Here is a 21,768-nt window from a genome sequence, read left to right as displayed (position 1 = left end):
GATGGGCTGAAGAGGGGAGGGGAAGAGGAAAAAAAAGAAGAATCAAGATACACTACATACAGGTCAAATTCCCTATGATGAATGTGTTCATTATGTATATCAAAAATGTACCAATAAAATTAATTAAAATAAAATTCATATGAAAGAGCCATCGAGTTCATATAACTTCACAATGAGATTAGATACATGGAAGGCTTTGTACTTTTTTTTTTGTACTGGGAATTGAACTCAGGATCTTGTGCTTGCAAGGCAGGCAGCGGAAGCACTGAGCTAAATCCCTGGCAAGGCTTTGTGCTTTTAAAAAAGGTAAATCAGAAGCTTAAATCCTGATTGTACAGATTGCTACACTCTTCTTATATTTTTTATATATATATATATATAGGTTTAGACTCTTTTTTTTTTTTGGTACCAGCGATTGAACTCAGGACCTTGCTCATGCAAGGCAGGCTCTGTACCATTGAGCTAAATCCCCAGCCCAAGACTGTTATTTTATTTTTTTTTATTTTTTTGGTACCGGGGATTGAACTCCAGTCCTTGCGCTTGTGCAGCGGGCAGCGAAACCACTGAGCTAAACCCCCGGCCCCTCAAGACTGTTTTTGATATAAAGGAAAGCTATAACAGCTTTTACATACGATCTGTTCATATTCTAACTTTAAAAACTGTATCTGATTCCTATTCAGATTTTTTGAAAATCACTTTAATTATTCACTTAGAGAGCTTTTCTGTGTTCCAGCTGACATTCACATTTGTACCAACACTTGCTCCTTTCCAACATAAGCCTTTTTTTGGGGGGGCTGGAGTATAAACTATCAAGAAAATGGTTAGTTCTCTGGCATTTAATTGATATACCAAAAGTACTAATATTCCCAGTCATCTTTTTCCAGTTATTGTCGACGGTTTAATCACTGCATATATTTTTAAGCAAGGTTTCCTTGTCTCCAATCCTAGTGCCCAAATCTACTCTCTGAATTTCTCTATAGACTGGTCTTTCCTAAAGCCAAATTGTACTATGCTACTCTTCCTTGAATAAATTCTTCTGCTGGTTCTCTATCACTAGTAGGTAATTCATAAACATAGATCCTATCGTCTGAGAGTAGTTCATGAGATTATTGTCATACAAAATACTTACCGTAATACTTTGTACAAACACGCACCTAAAAAGCCGACCTACAAGTCAGGAGATTTAACCTAACCCCAGAAACCTGGGTTCACTGACCAAGATAGAAAACATGCAGTGATGGAGGAAGAGTTGTAATAGTTTGGTCATGTTAGAAAGAGAAGACTGCTGGGCCTACTTTCCATTCCAACACTCAATTTGTGCTACAACATCATGACGAGTTGGTGATGAAGCAACTGAGGTAGAGTATGGAAATTTAGTTAATTTTAATAAAGTCAGATGCTTAAGTTATGGACGTATACTGAAGACATCAAACACTTTTAGGAATCAAAGGACTCTGACATTAATGTGTATTCCCATCCCTCATGCCTCACAAGATTTACTTTCTTTCCCTTTCTTTCTTTGTTCTTCCTTCCTTCCTTCCCTCCGTATTTCCCTCCTCTCCTCTCTTCTCCCTTTCCCCCTTCCTCGCTTTTACTCACTACATAGTTTAGGGGCTGGCCTCGAACTCACTGTGATCCTCCTGCCTTGGCCTCTCGGGTGCTGAGATTACAGGCATGTGCCACCATACCTCTTTCTTTTGTAGTAATGGGGAGTGAACCCAGTGCCTCACACACGTGAAGCAAGGGTTCTAAACTGAGCTACAACCCCAGCCAAACTTGTACTTTCTTAATGATATAGTAAGTATCTAAACATAAAATCACTGGAAAACTTAAAAAGCACTGGATTAGTTTAAGGGAATGTATGATAGTTTAAGGAAATTATTATTATTATTATTATTAGGTTTTTTTGAGACAGGGTCTCACTATGTAGTGCAGGGTGGCCTCAAAATTGCAGCAATCCTCCTTCCCCAGCCTCCTGAGCACTGGGATTACAGGTGTGCACCATCACATCTGACCATTTAAGGAAATCTGTGAATTTAATGTAATGGGAGTATATGTGGACAGAGACTAATTCTATATTCCGATGCTGAGCCATCCCAAGCTTAATGGAATCACAGATTTGTAGAATTGTGAAGTTACTTAAAAGAAATAATATAATAAGAATTTTACTTTAGCAATATTATAAATATTAATAATATTTTGTTTCCGTGTCTATATCTAAAGTATAAATTTCATGGCATAGCTACGCTAAGAAGTATTTGCTCTATTAAGGAAGAAAGACTATTTGCTTTAAGGAAGTTTGTTGAATGGTCGGTCTATGTGCTAAACTACTGAGATTTTTTAGAATTCAAAGTAGCTGTAGATTTTTATCAGAATGTATTAGTCTAGTTCCACTAAATATAAATTCTGTTCTGTTCTATAGTTCAGAAACCAAATACTTCTGTAATTTCCATAATATATATATGCAAATTTAGGGCTATCAGTGAACTTAAGTTTACTTTTCTAGTTTTGTACAGTTATGTCTTTGTTGATCCTATACCTAGCAGTAAGCTTTCACAAACTATGTTAGATCAAGTTCCAAGTTATTTGTCTCATATTTTTAGCAAACTGCTTATTCAGTAAACTTACTCAGTGTCTATCAAAGTAGCACATTAACAAGAAGACATTAATAAGCTCAAAGAAGAAAATATTACCAAAGGCAACATAAGATCACTACAGTTTTGAGACCTATGCTGCATATATATTCTGGGACAATTCTTGACTCTACTCAGCTTTAAGAGGCCAACTATCCTTTATGACATTTATTCATAAGAATAAGATGGACTGTTAAACTGCTATGCCTATATGTGCCAAGCATTTGGTATAAGTTATCTCCAATTGTAATGAGCCTGTAAAGTCAGAATTCCTCTTTCTACAATTTTGAAAATACAGGTTAGAGAATTTAAACAACTTAGTAAGAATCACAAGAGAAGTAGCACATGGAGAATTAAATATTTGTTTAAAGCTGTTGCTTTTTTATTTTTATTTTACATCTAAAGATTCATCTTTATCAGTTGTATAGTTGGCATTTAAATGAAAATAAATTCATCTTATATAGGGAATCTGGGAGATAAAGGAAATAAAATGGTACTTTATTCTAAACATTTACTTACCATATATAACCTATTATATGTGTACATTTATTATAGATAATAGGTTTGCTAAACTTGTCGTGGATGGGAAATTAATTACAAAGGTATATTTATGAATCTCTGTATTTTTGTTATATTAAGATTTTGGACCTGAAGTAGATGTTTTTTGTTTTTTTTTAATAACTCTGTTACTTTAGGTAAGAACCTTTAAGTAGTAAAATGTAAAAGTTCGCTGTAAATTTTCATGAGTTTGGTGCTTTCAAAATTATGGCCGTGGTTCAACATTTTATTGTGACTGACAGTATAATGCTGCTATAATAAAAATTTCTTGTCAATGTGTTCTCCCCTGAAATGCCTGAAGCACTTTGGTTTAAGTGTCAGGCTAAATTATTAGATGTAGAGAAGAAATGAATCCACATAGCACCTTTTTTTTTTTTTTTTTTTGTACCGGAGATGGAACTCAGGTCCTTGCGCTTGGCAAGGCAGGCAGTGGAACCACTGATCTGAATCCCTAGCCCTATGGTACCATTTTTTATTGCAAAGGGCACAGAATGGTGCTAAGAATGTGGGGGATAGAGGTCTCTTTTCATAATTATGTAAGGATGGTTGTTTGAAATGCTTTAATGATGCCATCTGTTTTTTTGTATTAAAGCTCTCCTGTAAATAATTCTCACTTTGCCAGATAAGTAAAATTTAGAGCTCTGTGAATTTTCAATTAGCCAAATATATTTCTTTTGGGTACTAAGTTTGAGTTACCCAAGTTAATATGAGGCTGGTCCAAATGTGACATCACTTATCTAAATGATATCCATCTTTAAAATTAATTTTTATAAGACTCATATTATTTTTCCCCCTCAAAGTTTTGTTTCTTTTCATCCAAAAATGTACTTTCCTTCAAAGCCAAATGCTGCATTTGTGCCTTTCTTGTCGCGTCCTTCACAATATTGCTTTGAAAATTAAACTTGTCTCACAGTACTGCTTTCTTATTCTCCTCCTTCCTCTCAATTTAGTTTCAATCTTAGAAACAAAACCAAATAAAAACCTTTCCCAATCTCCTTCTCCATCCTTCTTGTCTTCTGTTAACTTTTTAGAATGATAGTCTCTAGATAGATTCCTTCAATTCTCAATATTTAACAACTGAGCTATCTTTAATACCTTATGGCATTCTTAAAAATAATGACTTCTTATACATTGTGTCTTCTGATCTTTTTTTTTTTTTGAAATACAATGCAGGGTATTTTATCCTTAATGCCTCCCTCTTCTTTAATTTTGATGATATTTCTGTATCTCTTGGTTTTTCTAGCACTATTTTTTCTAACACTAGTGCTATGTACACTGCTGTTTCCCTAGGGCATCACTTTCTTTTACCTTCTGACCTACAGATACTATTAGTACTTTTATCATTAAATGGTTCTCAACACTTGCTATCCATAAGAATAACTGTGGCATTTAAAAAATGTTATTATTTCAGCTCAAACACAGTTCCACTGAATCAGACACTTCAACAGTAGAAGGCAGGAGGGTGTACTTTTTTGGGGGGCAGGCGTACCAGGGGTCGAACTCGGAACCTTGCGCTTGCAAGGCACGGGGCGGAACCACTGAGCTAAATCCCCGGCCCACGAGATTATCTTTCTGAACAACCTCTCAATGGCATGTGTATACTTTATAAGTCTATAACATTTGTTAAGACTCTCCTTACTCAAGAAGGGGCTGCCTGTGCTCAAATTATCTCCCACCTTCTATCACTGCCAAATTATCAGTATGAGGAACAATTCTGCTCTGGACACTCCTCTCCTCAAGACCTAATTACCCTTGGGTTTCAAACCCAAATTGAAATTCTCCAGCTCAGCATTAAAGGTCCTGTGAAATTTGGGTAGAATCTTTGCAATCTAGTTTTTTTTTAATTATATGATAAGAGTGTAGACTTTGATGTCAGACATGCAGTACTTGAGTTTGAATAATGTTTAACCTTGGCAAGTAATATGAATCCTGTAAATCTAGTTTGTTTATAAGAAAGAAAGATAATATTGCTTCCATCTGAAAAGGTTATCTGGACAATTACACATTGATTCACCTCATATTTTGTGTGGAAGAACTTGTTATCACTGACTGAAAACAACAGTTCTCAAATTTCAATACATATCATTATCAAAAGGTACACTTCTTAAAAATGAATGCCTGGCCTCCACCTTTACTTGTTAGGTCTATGTAGGGCTGTAGATCCACTGTCCAATATGGTAATCAATAGCAACACTATAAATATCAGATACATACCAGATCTCAGGGACTATCAAAAGAATAATGCTAAATACTTCATTAATAATCTTTTAAATTGAGGATTTGCTAGAATATTTTAGATATATTGGCCTAAATAAAATATATTATTTATGTTAATTTTATCAAGTGTACTTTAAATTTTGAGCCATCAAATTCACTAAATTCATTAGAGGGCCAGGGATTTAGCTCAGTGGTTCTGCCCCCTGTCTTGCAAGCATAAGGTTCTGAGTTTGATCGCTGGTACCAAAACAAACAAACAAACAAACAAACAAAAAAACCCCAAAAAATTCATTAGAAGATTTGCTTTTGTCTCTGTTTTTTCAGTTACTAAAGAATTATTTTTTAATTACATTTCAGGACTGGAATAAAAACCTTAAAACTACAGCTTAGATTTGTTCCCAAATCAACAGAATAGTTTGCTTTCTTGAAGAATTAGGGTTTTTCCTTATGGTTATTCAACTTCATGTGGAAATACACTATTTGCTTAGATTTGAAAATCACTGAATATCACTCATTGAATATCATCATAATAATTTTTATGCCATAGTAATTTAATCAGATGAGGAAAAAAGGAGATATATCTGAGAAAGTGGGGGTCTCAGGCATGAATGATAAGGATGGTTGAAGAAGAGATAGAAAAGTAATGTTTACTGAAGCCAATGTGGAGATGCAGAATGTTGACTGAGACGATGCTGATAAGGTAAACAGTCAGAATTAGAAATAAATTTTAAAGACTATTGAGTAATAATTTTCAGTAATAATATTGAGTAATTAATATTGAGTATGATTTTTTACTTACCTCATTGCCACATTGCTGCCATCAATGACTATTGGTCTCAAATTTTCACCATCATCTGTTACAATCTCTTGCATTGGAGATTCAGATCTCTGAGATTCCAGAGAAGATGTTTCCCGCATTACACTGGTAATTGTACTAACCGTTTGATCAGTTTCACTTTTATTTCCAAGTTTGACAAGTTCTCCCAAAATATCATTGATTAAAGCATCGGTACCAAGTTTGTTTAGCACAAGCTGAACCTGTTCTTCAGAATAACCTAACTTAAGTGCAAATTCCAGCTTTGTTTGGTATTCTCGCACCACATCAGGGGGTTTCTTGACTTCCTTGGATGGAGTCTGGGACTCTTCAGGTTTAATGTTTTGCAAAATTTCACTACGTCTGAGTAGTTGAGGCTCTAAGCAGGGAGACCTACATAATTGTCTGTGAGTCTTGGTTAACAAGCATGGCTCTACTGAAATGCTACTCAATTGTTCTGACTCATGATCAGAATTTGTGCTTTCTTCAGAATCACCAGAGCTCAGATTCTCTTCAGACACCTCTTTTTCCTCCTTTGTGATATGAACTGCATCCATTGCTGGTTTTTCTACCATTGGCCAAGGTACAGCTGCACTTAATTGTGGGTCAGTGCTCTCCACACAAAGGTGGCTGAGGTCATGCCCCAGGTGATCCTTCAAGCCCATGAAGCTGTTACATGTACTTGACTCCACTTTGTTGTTTTTTCTGTATTCCTGAATGCAAAGTACCCCGTATTCCTAGAGAAAAATGTAAAATATTTAAACGTTTATACTTGTGTTTGATTTGTCTCAATATATAAATCTGAAGAAAATTGCCAAACTACCAAATACCTACTGTGTATTTTTGTCTAAATCTACTCATCACTAGCCAAAACCATATTGTGGTTTCCTTTTTCTTTTCTTTTTTTCAAATGAAGAAGTTGCAAATTAGAAAGACCATGTAACTAATTCTTTCAAGACAATACAGTTAATAAGTAGTGAAAGTAGACTTTACTTAGTTGTGTCTAACTCAGAAATCCATGCCTCTTCCACTCTGCCATACTGCTGTTCAACCTTGAGGGAAGAGATTTTCCAGCTTAAATTTCTAGAATGACACATGGAACATTATAAAAAAGCATGTTTTAAATATGTCATGACAAGTTATGTACATTTTCCCTAAGAGAGTACATAAAAATCTTTAAAAATTATTTTAAAGGGAAGGGAAAGGGGATGCAGAAAGGAATTAAGATGTGTTATGTACGTGTACCAACTTCCCACGAGGAATATAAACATGTACTACACACATGTACTAATAAACTAAAATACAAAAGACTACAAAAATATTTTTAAAGAGAAAATTACAAAGAGAAAAATTATTAATTCAGATGAAGCTTAACAATCTAAATTAGTTTCAAAACAATTTAGATACTGAAAGAATATATATTCTAAAATGGCCAACAAGTAATAAGTAATTACAAAGTTAATTGTATCCCAGAGATGAATATAGTTTTGTCCTAATAATTATGATTTTACTAATATTGAATATGCTAACTGAATACTATGCTATCCTTATTAAATAGCAAGGACGGTATAGTCTATTTGGTCTGAGAAAAATAATTTCTTTAAACCACGGAGAAATTATATATTTCACATAAAATTAGCAGTAATAATTAAGCATATTAAATAATATTATCTCAGTTTTTTGAGCTCTGTGACAGTAAATACTTCTTCAGGTTAATTAACAGTTAACTTGCATTTCATTAAAATTCATCTTTTCTCCTATAGGACCATTTTTACTGTTTAAAATGCTTTAGCTAGGGCCCGGCCGGGATTTGGCTCAGTGGTACCGCTGCCTGCCTGCTGCCTGCTTCGCAAGCGCAAGGTCTGGAGTTCGATCCCCAGTACCGAAAAAAAAATCTTTAGCTGTTTTACTATTTTTTCTTAAAGCCTATTGGAAATAATAGTTTTAAAGTTATTTTTTCATGTGCTTCATTCCAAGGATGATAAAAACATCAGTGGTTTAGTGATTTAGGGGATTCCAGTGTTCTACTCTGGCATAATAGCAAGCCAGTGCTAGCAGAATTTGAGACTGTTATAAAACACCTATTAAAATAACTTAATAAATACAACTGGGAAAACACTTTATTCTAAAACCCTTCAACATAATACATGCACTAGAAAAGAGCTATTTATAAATATTAAAAGAGAATGCTAAGTGATTTCTGAAAAGTCACAAATTTGAAAGCATACTGATCTGCTTATTAGAGTCAAGTATTTCTAAATAATGAAATAAATTTTATTAACTATGGTAAATACTAGAGAAGACAACATGGACTCTTTATTGATACCTTATTGAAGAACCACATATTTGTATAGGAATTTCTTTATGGTTTATTCTTTGAGAAGATGAATGTTTTAATAATATTGTTCTTCTAATAAAGCATTCCTTAGTTTTAAAGAAACATCAAACTTTCCTAGTTCCTGATTGTTTCCCTGATAAAAGGAAATATCCCTTAAAGTATACATCTGCTCCATTATGAAGCTGCATTCATTTCAATTTTTTTCCATTAATATGGATATGCAGGAGTTCAATTATTTAGAATAAAGATTTTGAAAGCAAATCCTTACACCCTCTGATTTATTAACTACTGTAATATACTAACACCATAATGCAAGTAACAACTCACAACAGCATCCTAATAAAAGGATACAGTTAAAAGAAAAATCTACACTGTGGCCTTCGTAGAGCTCCCACCAAAAGTATCTTAAACAAGGAAAACCTATTGGAAACTGGGCTGCCTGGCAACCAGAAGCTGGTTGCTAAGCTGCACTCCTTTAACATGCCATCATGAATGCTAGCACAGTGAAAGAATAATTTGGTATGAACAAAAGCCTACAAAAGACACTGGGACTTAAGTGCGTCTGGTTTACCCTCCGAGAACAATGCAGCTGCCAAACTAATCTGGAAGCTCCGACATCATTGTTCTGTAAACCCCACAATCTGCTCTGACTGCAGGAAGTGCATTTAATGGGCAACATGTCTGATCTCCCCTGAAAAGTTTGGGTTTTGCATAAGTGCCGTCGTGAGATAATTCTCCAAGATAATGACTTGCTGACCAAAACCCTGAATTGAACTAGGAAATATTATTTTAATATTGAGCTATAGTGTGTATTTTTAAGGGAGAGGAGATTGTATCAGATAAGATGAATACTTATGAAAAATACAGTTAGTAAGGAACATTAGAATGAAATATTTTGTTTAAAGGATAAATGAATTTTCTTAATTTTCCATTTTTCAAAGAAATAAGACCAGATACTATAAAGTTTTTAAATGGAAAATTAACCACAGAAAAACGTATTTCAATCTTTCTATTTCAACATCAAGCTAATATTTTAATGATAACCAGTGGTACTACCTAAATCCGTTCTACTATATATTTATTATATGGCTATAAGATAAGGAAAAAATTGGATTATCATTTAGTTATTTTTATAATATTAAATACTAAGACTATTTTGTATCCAAATATAGCTAGTGAACATCAGATACTTTTAACTTATAATAATTCATGTAATTTGTACATACTATAATAAAAATTTTATAACAAGCTGATATTTAATGCTAAGGATAAATGTTAAGTTGGCCTATTTTTAAAAAGTAACATTCAGTTTTGTTAGGGAACATAATTTTCATTTAAAAATATTCTGGTTGAACTCTTTCACAATGACAGGCCTGTTTTCACTGGTTAGTTCAGAGAAAGTTATCTATCTAATGACATCTTGTACTAAACAAGCAATTACATGACTTTTCATACCTGTAAAGCACAAGACTAAATATTACTACAAATAAGAAAAAAATGAGTTTACTCTTCAGAGAGGAATACATATATATAATATATATATCTCATAAATATAAGTCTCACTTATGTATCACATAAATTTGAAATAACCTAATTTGTATTGACACAAATGGCAAAGATTTAGTTTTTAAAACTTCTATCTCTAGAATGCTTATCAACTTGTAATTAGTAAAAGGTTGCCCTGATTTCCAGTCCACTTAAAAATAATCTAGAATTTGGCAATATCTTTTGTTTCCCATTAAGTTCATTGGTATATTTTAGGTAAACAATATAGTTACATTCATCACTGGGATCTTGCACCTTTATATGATACATCTTGGTTCTTATTTTTTCCCCCTTCCCTTGCCCTCCCTTAACCCCCCCCACCCTTCCCTATTTACAAAGACTTTATTTCTGTTTTTTTCCTTTTCTCATATTTTTTATTTTCCCTTCTTTCCTTTCCCCTACCCCTCCCACTTCCCTTACCCCTTTAGACCTTTTCTTCCTATTTAACAATATCAATTATACATTTTGATCCTTATCTATACTTTTTGGCAATATCTTAAAAAACATTCAGTAAAACATTAAATGCTAGTCTAAAATTTTTTAAACTGATACACATATTTTCATAAACTACAGTATTTGTTAATGTAACTGAATGTGTAAAACTTACAAGTAATTATTATAAGAAACTTTAGCATAAAGAAGGGCATATGATCTTTATTTTTCTTTAGTACCTTAAAAATAATCAATATTCAGCACTCCAGAGGCTGAGGCAGGAGGACTGCCATGAATTTGAGGCCAGCTTGGACTATACAGTGAGTTCAAGGCCAGCCTGGCCTGCATAGCGAGACCCTGTCTCAAAAAAAACAAAAAACAAAAAAACCCCAATATAACTTTGAAAAAGAGAAAAATAATCCTTCAATAACATCGCAAAATGTGTTATTATATGTAGGGTACAAAATTCTTCTAATTTCTAAGACATGCATCGCTTAGACTTTTAAGTTTTGAATTAACTCAAATGCGCACTTAAATAAATCACCTTAATCAAATAAATAGTAACAAAGGTAAGTATCCTCACTTCATGAAGAAGTAGCATAGTCAAAAAGTTTCACACGAAAATAGGTCAGTTTTTACTCCCATAGCTATCATAAAACTTTAAGAAATACAGCCTATCTTTTTTTTGTACCGGGGATTGAACTCAGGACCTTATACTTGGGAGGCAGGCGCAGTGCCACTGAGCTAAATCCCCAGCCCTACAGCCTATCTTTTACTTTTTAGATCAGGGATCCTTCATAATAGGCTTTACATACTTACTGTATTTTTGAATATAAAAGGTACTGGTCAAAAAACCAATAATATAAAACAGATTTCAATAATTTTAAATCTATAGATTTCCTCCAGATACTGCATTGGAAACTCAATGTTTCTTGTTAAAAGCTATCTAACAATTATAGTATTTGTTGAAAAGAACTAAATTATGCTAATTCTGTAAATGACAATGAAGTGTAACTAATTCTTTTAAATGCCAAAAAACTTTGTAATAGCTGCAGGCAAACTCATGCCATAGTGGCAATTTACTAGAAATGTATTACACATACCGAAATTCCTCCATTTAATGAAGAAGTTTTCTGAAAGTTCTCAAACAATTCTTCATCTCAAACTAGGTAAAATGATTTTTTAAAAATATTTGAATGAGGTTCCTATTAATCAGGAATATTAGACCATAAACTTGTTAAACCAATTTATTTGTTTGTAATGTAAACTACAATGCCATAAAAGTGGGTTCTGGTTGTTATCCAAATAGTAATACTATGAGAACAATAAAAATAAAATAATGAATATGTAATAAATACCTACTGCTGTAGTCTCTGTGTATTTAATTACCATTGTACTTGAGTGAGTGCTGTTGTCTACCTCCCTCTGGCTAACAAAGGAAGGATGTCCCTTTGAACAGATTGGTTAATGCTCTGGGTTAACAGATGTCTACTGGAACTGCAGGAGACCAGCAACTGGTGGCCTGCCCATCTTCTGAAAACTTTCAATAGACTTATGCATATGTTCACACAATAGGGCATGTGGTAGAAACAAAAACCTCTTTTTAACCCTTTATGTTCTTTCTTTCTCTCCCAACTGATAGATGAAAGTCTTTGTCTTCTCTTCCCTTTCCTATTAGAGACAGTTCTTGAAAGCAATAGTTCTTGGAATGACATTTTCAATCTAACATCTGAAATTAATGCAAGGAAAAACAAAAGGAGAGAAGAAATTAGAAACTACATGAATACTACATGAATACGTTAAACTACAAGAAATTAGAAACTACGTGAAATTACTGACAAAGCAACTGGATGGTAAGTCATCATATTTAAAAACATCTACGTTTATCAATCCTCAACCTAGACTTCTTTTTTCTTTTTGAGACAGGGTCTAGCTATGTAGTTCAGCCTGGCCTTGCATTCACTATGTAGCTGGCATCAAACTCTCAGTGATCCTCCTGCCTCAGCCACCTGAGGCTGTGCCACCATGCCCAAGCATCAAGCTACACTTTTAGTACAATGGAAAAAGTAGATCAAATCATTTTACAGCACTTAAGATATGACAGTGAGATTTTAAGAAACATGAATTTGACAAGATAGAATCTAAATCAAAATATCATAATTTTTTTATAAGTTGTTTTTAAGCTCCAAATGATTATATGCCATGCCTAATGCCTTACATTCATGAAGCTATAAGTAATCATTTGCAAAATTCTAAAATATAAAAAAGTATAAAAATTGCTTCACAGATTTTACAGAAAGAATTGAATTACTCATATAGTGGCACTATTTAATAATTTGTAGGCTTTCAATCTTTTACAGTTCAAATTAATACTCGAGCAAAGTTTAACTTTCAAGGGATTAAGCACAGATACTCACGTTAGCAGGAAAATACAAAGACATTGGTTTCTGTAGCAGCTTCACCAGTAACTCCTTAACACAATTTAGCTGCAGACTTCCAGGCAGGCAAGAAGAACAATGAATGGTTGAACAGATGGAATGGCAATGTCTTTGCTTAACCTATTACTGAGTGGAATAACTGGCCAATCATAGGCTAGGAAGCTCACAATTAGTTGGCCAGGCAGATGCAAGACAACCTCAGCATCCTGCGTCAGGTTCGGAGGTTTCTAAGATAAGCAAGTTGATGTCATTCTCTGGTCTGCCCCGGGCAGCATGTGTATTAACGAGGGGTGTGCAGCAACAATAGGCCATACAAAACTGACTAGTAGGCAGCTGCTCTATGAGTGGAGTCATTAGGGAGCAGGCTGCCAACAAGAAACACCTGGCTTGGGCAGACTTCAGCTTTTTCTCATTTTTAATGCATGAAACAAAGAAACCAATTATATTTTAAAGTAGTAAAAGTTGCACATTTCCAAAAAGTTGAGGTTGTACACTAGTCCATTAGCTTTTCCTTTTTATTTCAGAAATAAAGAAAGTGGGGTATATCTAAGTAGCAATTAACTACTGCAGCAGTTACCCTTTTTCTTTATATAAATGAGTTACTGGTGAAACAAGACGGAAGGTGATAGTAAACCTATTTCCATGGGAATAGTGGTAAATCTGTATTTTTAAGCATTTGTTAACATGTTACAAGACAATAAAACTAAAAAAAAATAAGATTGCAAAGATAAAAGATTTATGAGCTTACAAATATAATTAATTTTAAAAAGTAAATTCATCACAAGCGTAGTAAAATAAAGCAAATGTTCAGTCCAACTTTGTACCAAAGAATCATCTAAACTGTATATTTAAACACAAGTATTTAACTTCAATCTAAAATAATCAGAACAGCCCATCTTTATACCAAATAGCAGTATAAAATTCTTTTATTATGGATACCAGTAGTTAGCCATATAATGAAATAACAGCAAAATCTTACATCAAGTTTTAATATATAACATTATGCCTGTTAAAATTAATTGTATTTCATAAAATTTGTAAGCTATAATACTCAAATCTCAGTTCAGAATAAATTAACACTAAAAATATTGTGAGTTGTTTTTTTTTTGTACTGGGGATCGAACTCAAGACCTTGTGCTTGTGAGGCAGGTGTGGTGCCACGGAGCTAAATCCCCGGCCCTATTGTGATTTTTTTGAAGGGTTAAAAATGTACAAAAATAAGTCCCTTCAGTGAGGAAACTTGCTATCCCTGATATATTTCCATGTTTCAGATCACAGCATTGCTAATATTGTGGACTATTTGCTTTTGAGAGCTGTATAAGTTCTATCTTGAGTGGCTTCTGATTGTGAAAAAACTCAATCAAGATGTAAACACCATAAGGCACTGTGATGATATTTCCCTACTAGAGAAAAAGGAAATCTTTAGCAGCCCTACTACTTATTTATGTGATTTGGAACACACACAACACACAAGTATCCCCCTTTCATTCCATTGCAAATTAAAATAGTGAAGGCAGAGATCTACTCTTTCCTGACACAGGCTGACTTATGTAGAGCCCAAACTTTTTCATTATATGATCGTGAACTCTAAAGACATAAAATTTAAAGCAGCTCAAACAATTTAAATCAATCTTTTTCACATACAAATATAGAATACCTGGGGAAAAAAAAGTAACATTGTTTTAATACTCATAGCCATGTTCTTTTTCTGCCCACTTAAATATAAATCACATCATTTCTATTTATAAAATACAAGGAAGATCTATTCTATATGGTTAAAAATTTTTAATTATCTCACCAAAAAATTCCTTATGCCTACTAAAAAACTAAACATTAGTGCTGTTTCCAGAAAAAAATAAAATATAAAGTATGATATTGTAGATCACCATTTGTCTATGGACATTTTTCTTCAAAAAGCTTGAAGTATGCCATTCCAAAAATGTTGGAAAAATTAAAAGTCTGTGAAAATATTTTTAACTAAATATAATTACTAGGTTTGGAATGTCATATTTATTTCTAAAGCAAGAAAGACTCTTTCTACAAAGCGTTATAGTAATGTTACTGAATAGTTAATCCCATGGTCTGATTTTATAAGACCATTAAAGATCAACATAAAGCATCTCTGGAATTTTGATGTATTGCAAATTACAATATGAATCACACAGTATTCAAATTCCCATTTTGGGCAAGCATATGAAAATCACTAGAATCAAGTTATGATCTTTCCTTCCTTCTACTTTTTTGGTGGTGGTACACTGGTAGTTCTTTTTGAAATCTTATGAGTAAAACAGGTATCAACCCTGAAAGGAATAAGATCAGCGCTATGGCTACTAAATTGTGATTCTTCTGGTAACACTGAGTTTGATTACATAAAATAAAAATAGCACACAAAGTAGTAACAGCTAAAACATAAGAAAACTAAATAGCTAAACACTGACTAGAAGACAGGTCAGTATTTATGAATTCATATTAAAACTGTTTTCCCTTGTATATAAAAAAGAAACTACTTAGTATGAATAGACAGTCTCTTTTCCATTGGATTTTCTTCCTTGTCTTTATCCCTTGCTACTGTAGTTACTACTTCATAGCTTTAATTCAGGAGGAGGAGGAGGAATCTTCTCACCCTGCCACGGTGAACACAAAGAATGAGAAAACTCCCTAAGAACTCAGCAGGAAGCCTGATCTATAGCACTGGATTAAGCTTTTCTGCAAACAGCAAATAAAGGCAGTAATCTGAAAAAGCTAATCAGACCCTGCTGTGGTATTTAGACCATCTCAGTTGCTAGTATTGGATAATGTTAAGCACATTAAAACATCTGTAGGTGAAAAGACTGCCCTAGTCTGGCTTTCTTAGTCATATGGCTCTAGCCTGCTTCCCATTGCAGGGCAAATACAAACAGCTATACTGAGCTGTTTGGGTCAGTGCAATAAATGATTGAACACAGTGCACATTTATGACAAAAGACTGAAAAGGGAGGACAGGAGAGAGAAATGTGTAGTCTCTGGAGTTCACTAAAATTTGTTGATGCCAAAGGTGGGTCTAACATTTGAAGCTTGGGGCTTGGACTTTTTCTAAGGCATGAATGTGAAACAAGTGAGCTTTAAGGCTACTGTTTGGAATCAGTTCCCTTTGCCGGTGGTTGTTCTAGATTTTCTACTACTTCTTTTTTTTAACAGTATGAGCTTATTCTCTTTTAAAGTATAAGCTCTTTTGATTCTAACATCACCACCACTGATAAAAGATAATTATATCAAATTTTACCAACTGTCCCCAAAGGCTGAAAGGTTAAAATTTTAACCAAAACAAAATGGAGGCAATAACATTCATTAAATCAAAATGAAAACCTGTATTTGGTAAATTTTTCTCATTTATAAAAAGAATATATGTAATAAGTATTTATCCTATGTATCCTCTGAGAACACAGACACTGTTTGGCTTCAGTTTCCACATTTGAACTATTTCACATCTTACTTTCAATTTCTCCTAAAGGACCCTATCATCGTTGCATTGGCAATGGATTCTTGACACTTTATTCACCTTTGCTATTTCTTGATTGTCATTGTACACATCCTCAAATTTCAGTTAATCAACTCCTGATTATTTTTCTCTTCTCAATTTTTCTCTTTCTCATATCCATGAGCATCTCTTTTGCTAAGCACTCACTCTCTTAGGCTTGGATTACTTGTATTTTAATTTATCTCATTCCTTGAATAACTCCTGACAAAGTACATTCTTAAGCTATACAAACAAACCCTCACCTATAAATCATAAGTCTCTGGTTCTCTGCTTTGTTTTCAAGGCTCTGTTCATGACCTGTGCCTTCTCTGGCCCTGGAGGCTTATTTGCCATTCTACCTACGGGGGACAGACAGCAAAAGTGAAGGCACAGACGTTGAAGTAACTGGTCCTTCACCGTAGCTGTTCTCTTCTAGTGCCTCATTTACCCAGATTACATTTGTCATTCTCAATCAAGCTCACAGCTTATTTTCTTTATAAAACCTTCTTGAACTAGTCTAGTTTTTTGTTTGTTTTGGGGGGGTTTGAGACAGGGTCTTGCTATATAGTTCAGGCTGGCCTTGAATTCACTCTGTAGCATAGGCTGGCCTTGAACTCTCAGTAATCCTCCTCCTTCAGCTGTGCTGGGATTACAGGTGTGTGTCACCACACCCAGCACAGGCCTAGTTGTTTTTTTTTTGAGGTACTGAGGATCGAACTCAGGACCTTGTGCTTGGCAAGGCAGGCACAGTGCCACTGAGCTAAATCCCTGGCCTGTAGGCCTAGTTTTTATTGATCTCTAACTCCTATGAATTTCTATAACATCAACAGTCTACACAGCACAATTTAGCACTATGGAAAGAGGCTGTAAGTTTCTTGAGAGCAAGGCCATTCACTCTTCCACCATCCACATGGTGCAATTTATATAGTATGCAGCAGTGTGTTGATCCTTTTAGTGAAAAATATGACTGGTAAAAAGCAGGCCCATACAAACTTGAATAAAGGCATTTATGTGAACAAACATGATACTACTCTAGTTTTTATTTCTGTGTGACAGGGTGAGCTTGTGAAGGAGCTCTCAGTTTAAGGCAGGGTTCCTGCAGCCCTGGTGCTACCACTGCTTCCAACACACAAGGAAGTTTCCATCTCCCAGTGACAACAGGTCTTGCCTTGCACTGGCCTCTGAATTCAACTTCCCAACTGGAGCAGCATCCACAGGAATGACACTGCAGCCTCTGCCTCCTCACTTGAGCATGTCAACCGCTTAAGTCTAGGAAGAGGACATGTGCAAACAAAGCCTATCCCAGTGGTGGTGAATCTATGGCACGCACGCTGCAGCGGGCACACAGAGCCCTCTCTTGACACACAAGCCAAGTATACGTGTTGTTTTTCTAAACTAAAACCTCAGTATTTAGATTTAATTGCAGTGTTAGCACTTTGCGATAAATAAGTGGGTTTTGGGTTGTAGTTTGGGCACTCGGTCTCTAAAAGATATGCCATCACTGGCCTAGCCCCTTTTACTGCACATTTTTCACAAGATTAGCCCACAAGCAGAGGGCCCAAGGGTGCTCTGCTCTCTAGTCTTGCCTGAGAATTGATGGTTAAATCTTTCTATTTCTTAGGCTCAGTGTTATTAAGTCCTCTATCCTGTTCCCTTGTTATATTCTCCAATAATTCTATGGAATGAAAAGAGCTATTTTGATCACCCTTTATCTGGCTCTTTTATTTCTCAGATGGTTCAGAACTAAGGCAGAGAGAAGACCCCTTACACTCTAACAATATTCAACAATAAAGACTTTTGTTGTAAAGAACTACTGAGAAATAGGCGGGGTTAATAATGACCACACAAATTAACTTAGACTACTTTTTTTTTTTTTCCAGTCCTGGGTATGGAATTCAGGGATTTTACACGGAGCCATACCTCCAACCCTTTTTTTTTTTTTTTTCTTTTGAGACAAGGTCTCACTAAGTTCCCCAGATGGGACTCGAACTTGTGTTCCTCCTGCTTTAGCCTCCTCCAATGGTGCATGAGATCACAGCATGCACCATTGTGGCTGGCCTTAGACTACAATTTAGTAAAAAATTGGAAGAAAAAATTCAGTAATAAAAAAGAAAGATACTGTTCCTCAAAGTTAAAATTCTCAAGGTTTTAAAAAAATCTTTTAGTACCATGTTAGGAAGAGTAGAAAACCTTTGGTTCAGAGTTCAGAGACAAACAGAAAATAAATCCACAAAACAGCATTCCTTTCCTTTGGTCTAAAAACAAAATGACACTTCTAAAGTCATTTAAAATGACAATACAAACAATACCCTGGAACTTTATTTAAATATTTTTCAATGAAAGTGTTTATATTTCCATTTAGTTTTTAAAAAATTCATTAAATAAATTAAAAAAAAATATAATCTTCAATTCCTAATAAAACCTGTAAATACCTGTAAGGAACAAGGAATTCTAGAAAAGTTCAAGAAATACAAATGGCATCCAAAATGCTGACATAACAAGTTCCTAAAGCAGCTAACGTAACAGAGTAAATAAATAAGAAACCCATAAAGGGCATACTGAATATAATTAAAAAAGAAGCAGAAGGTACATCATCCGTGTAAACAAAACACACTCATATTAAATATAACTGAAATTGTAAAGATGACCAAAAATTATAATTATATCAGAAATTTTTTGGAAATGTAAAATAACAGAATGGTTATTAATGACACTACTGATCATAGCAATAATATTTACCAACTCATTGTCAAAGCCTAGTCAGAGCTGAACTCCCTCCTATGCCACCATGTATGACATTCCTTACTTTCTTCCTGTATGTGCTCCTATGTAAACATCTTATCTTTAGGCTGCTCCTACCAAATGAGGAAGCATGCATGTCTTGCTCTTATTTAAGGTTTAAATAATTCTAATTGGCAAACTAATTTAAAGCTGCTTGACCCAAAGCATTTCAAAAGGATACAAAGAATAATTTTATTGAATTACAGTGGTACCCTTGTTTACAAACTCAATTCTCTTCACAATTCTGCTCGCAAACCAAACTGGATGGGAACTGAATAAAATTTCCCCATAAGCTCAACATTGAGCCTAACCCCTGAATTTGGTTCGGTTCTTGTCCAACTAAGTTTGCAACCAGAATTGTTGAAAGAATCAAGCCCATGAACTGAGGTAAAACAGGGCTCTATCATTAGGTCTGTCTCTCCTTAATAATAGTGCATGAAGGGAGTGCAAATATAATATTAAATGCTTAAAAAAGAACTCAGGAAAAAATGTAGTATATAGCAAATAATCCAAAAGGAACTACAATGTACCAATATAAGTGCTTTGTTAACTGCAAGTTGATCTAAATATTAATTCTTATTGAAAATCAATACAGAAAATAGTTCCTTCTATGTCAATTCTTCTAAGATAAGGAAATTAAATGCTTATGATGATAGTTCTAATGGTCTCATGCTGATTTTAAATAAGTGCATATTAATCATTTTTAGCAACTATTCAGATGTACATAAAAATGAAAAACATTAGGCGGCTTAAAAGTTACATCAGAAAACAGTGAAATTAGCAAAAAAGTTTGCACAAATTTGTTTTAAATTTTTATCTTGAGATAGGCTGTCACCAAGTAACTAAATTGACAAGACTGGGCTTAAACTTGGAATCCTCTGCCTTAGTCTCCCAGAGCACTGGGATTACAGGCATGTCCAGCTTGCAACAAAAATTTTTATTATAGAGTTTTATTATTCCAGAAAGCAATGTAATAGTTTAGATATTAAAAATTCTAAGCATTTATGACAAGATTCTTTCTAAACAGACATTATCATAATCCATAAATTAACTGTAGAATACAAATCATCCCGAAAAACAGCTCAAATGCAAGTCAACTGTTAAACTTTTGTTTTGTTTTTTGATGTATGCCTGCCATCAGATGTATGTCTGATGTTATGTCTAGCACCTACTATATGTATGTTCCACAATATAATTCATATATATTAAATAAATGATATTATTTCAATACCTGGATCAAAATCTCTTCCAATGCAGTTTAAAGTTTTGAAGGGAATGGAAACAATAAATGTATGTCAGGTGATGCTAAGTGCTATAAAGAAATTCTGAATAAGAGAGGCTTCTCAGGTGATATATGTGCTAGTACCTAAATGAAGTCAAAGGAAACATATGGCAGGGCATGGTCTGAAAGCTAGTGTCCCTATACAATTCAAATACTTCAACCTGACAGTCAGTGTGAGTACTAAGACACAGAGCCTTTAGGAAGTGATTAAATCATCAAGGCTCCACCCTTTTTCAAGGGGATCAATGCCTTTGTACAGGATGTTTAAGTGAGCTCCTCTGGCCCTCTGTGAAGACATAGCAAAAAGGTGCCATTTAAGAGGAATGGGCCCTCAATGGACATTAAAACTGTTAGTGCCTTAATCTTGGACTTTCCAGCCTCTAAAATTACAAGCAATACACTTCTATTGTTTATAAGTTACTCAGGCTAAAGTATTTTATTATAGCACTGGAACAAGCTAAGACAAACAAGTATTGAAGGCCCTAGATAAGAGTGTACATGATGAGCTTGTGGAAAAGCAAGGTGAGCAGTATGACTGGGGACTGACTAAGGGGAAGAATCAGAAGATGACTCTAGAAAATATAAGGCCAAGGGAAACCAGTTCATGTAGAGCACTAACAGGTAGACAGTGCTTCTCAAATCTTTAAACTGAATTTGAATCATATGAGGATCTTCAAAACTCACATTTAGGAAATGTGGAGTAGAGATGGGAGATTCCACATTCAAACAAGTTCATAGTTGATGCAACTTGTTCTTGGGCCCCACTTTAAGTAGCAAACCTGTAGTTTACAGCAAGGATTTGATTTTTATTCCAAGATGGGAAACAACAGGAGGGTTTTGAGAGAGAAATGATACCAATTTTATACCAATGTCCAACAAACTTGAGCTTACTTCCAATTGGATTTCACTGATTTTTTCTATTTCTGTATCTATATCACAAATTAAGAACCATAGATTTATAATATTCTGGGTACCCTGAATGCACAGGTCTTTTATCATTACATTTTTTTCTACTCATTCTCATATTTTTATCCTGGCTAATTTTGCATGTACATGTTTCCAGATACATTTTAGAATTGTCTTGACAAATTTTAACCAAAAAGCTGTTGAAAATTTGATGGAGATCATGCTGCAGCAATACTTGCTTAAAAAGCACTACTGATTACATGAAATTGTTCAAGCAAGAACAATTTCTCAACATTCACTTTATCTTTCAATAGTTCTCCAGATTTCT

General features: G+C 34.3%; 1 protein-coding gene across 1 annotated transcript in view; it reads right to left on the bottom strand.

The window, feature by feature from the left end:
* The window catches only part of Zc3h12c (zinc finger CCCH-type containing 12C), a 106,829-nt gene that overhangs the window by 67,867 nt on the left and 17,194 nt on the right, over positions 1–21,768 (bottom strand). Inside the window, exon 2 of the mRNA XM_021237702.2 lies at positions 6,208–6,959. Within this exon, the coding sequence (XP_021093361.1) occupies positions 6,208–6,959 (752 nt within the window). The remainder of the gene's footprint in view (positions 1–6,207; positions 6,960–21,768) is intronic.

Source organism: Heterocephalus glaber, unplaced genomic scaffold (assembly GCF_053883595.1).
Source record: "Heterocephalus glaber isolate CG9 unplaced genomic scaffold, H.glaber_assembly_v1.0 deba00001429, whole genome shotgun sequence".
NCBI lineage: Eukaryota > Metazoa > Chordata > Mammalia > Rodentia > Bathyergidae > Heterocephalus > Heterocephalus glaber.
This window is presented reverse-complemented; position numbering and strand designations above follow the sequence as displayed.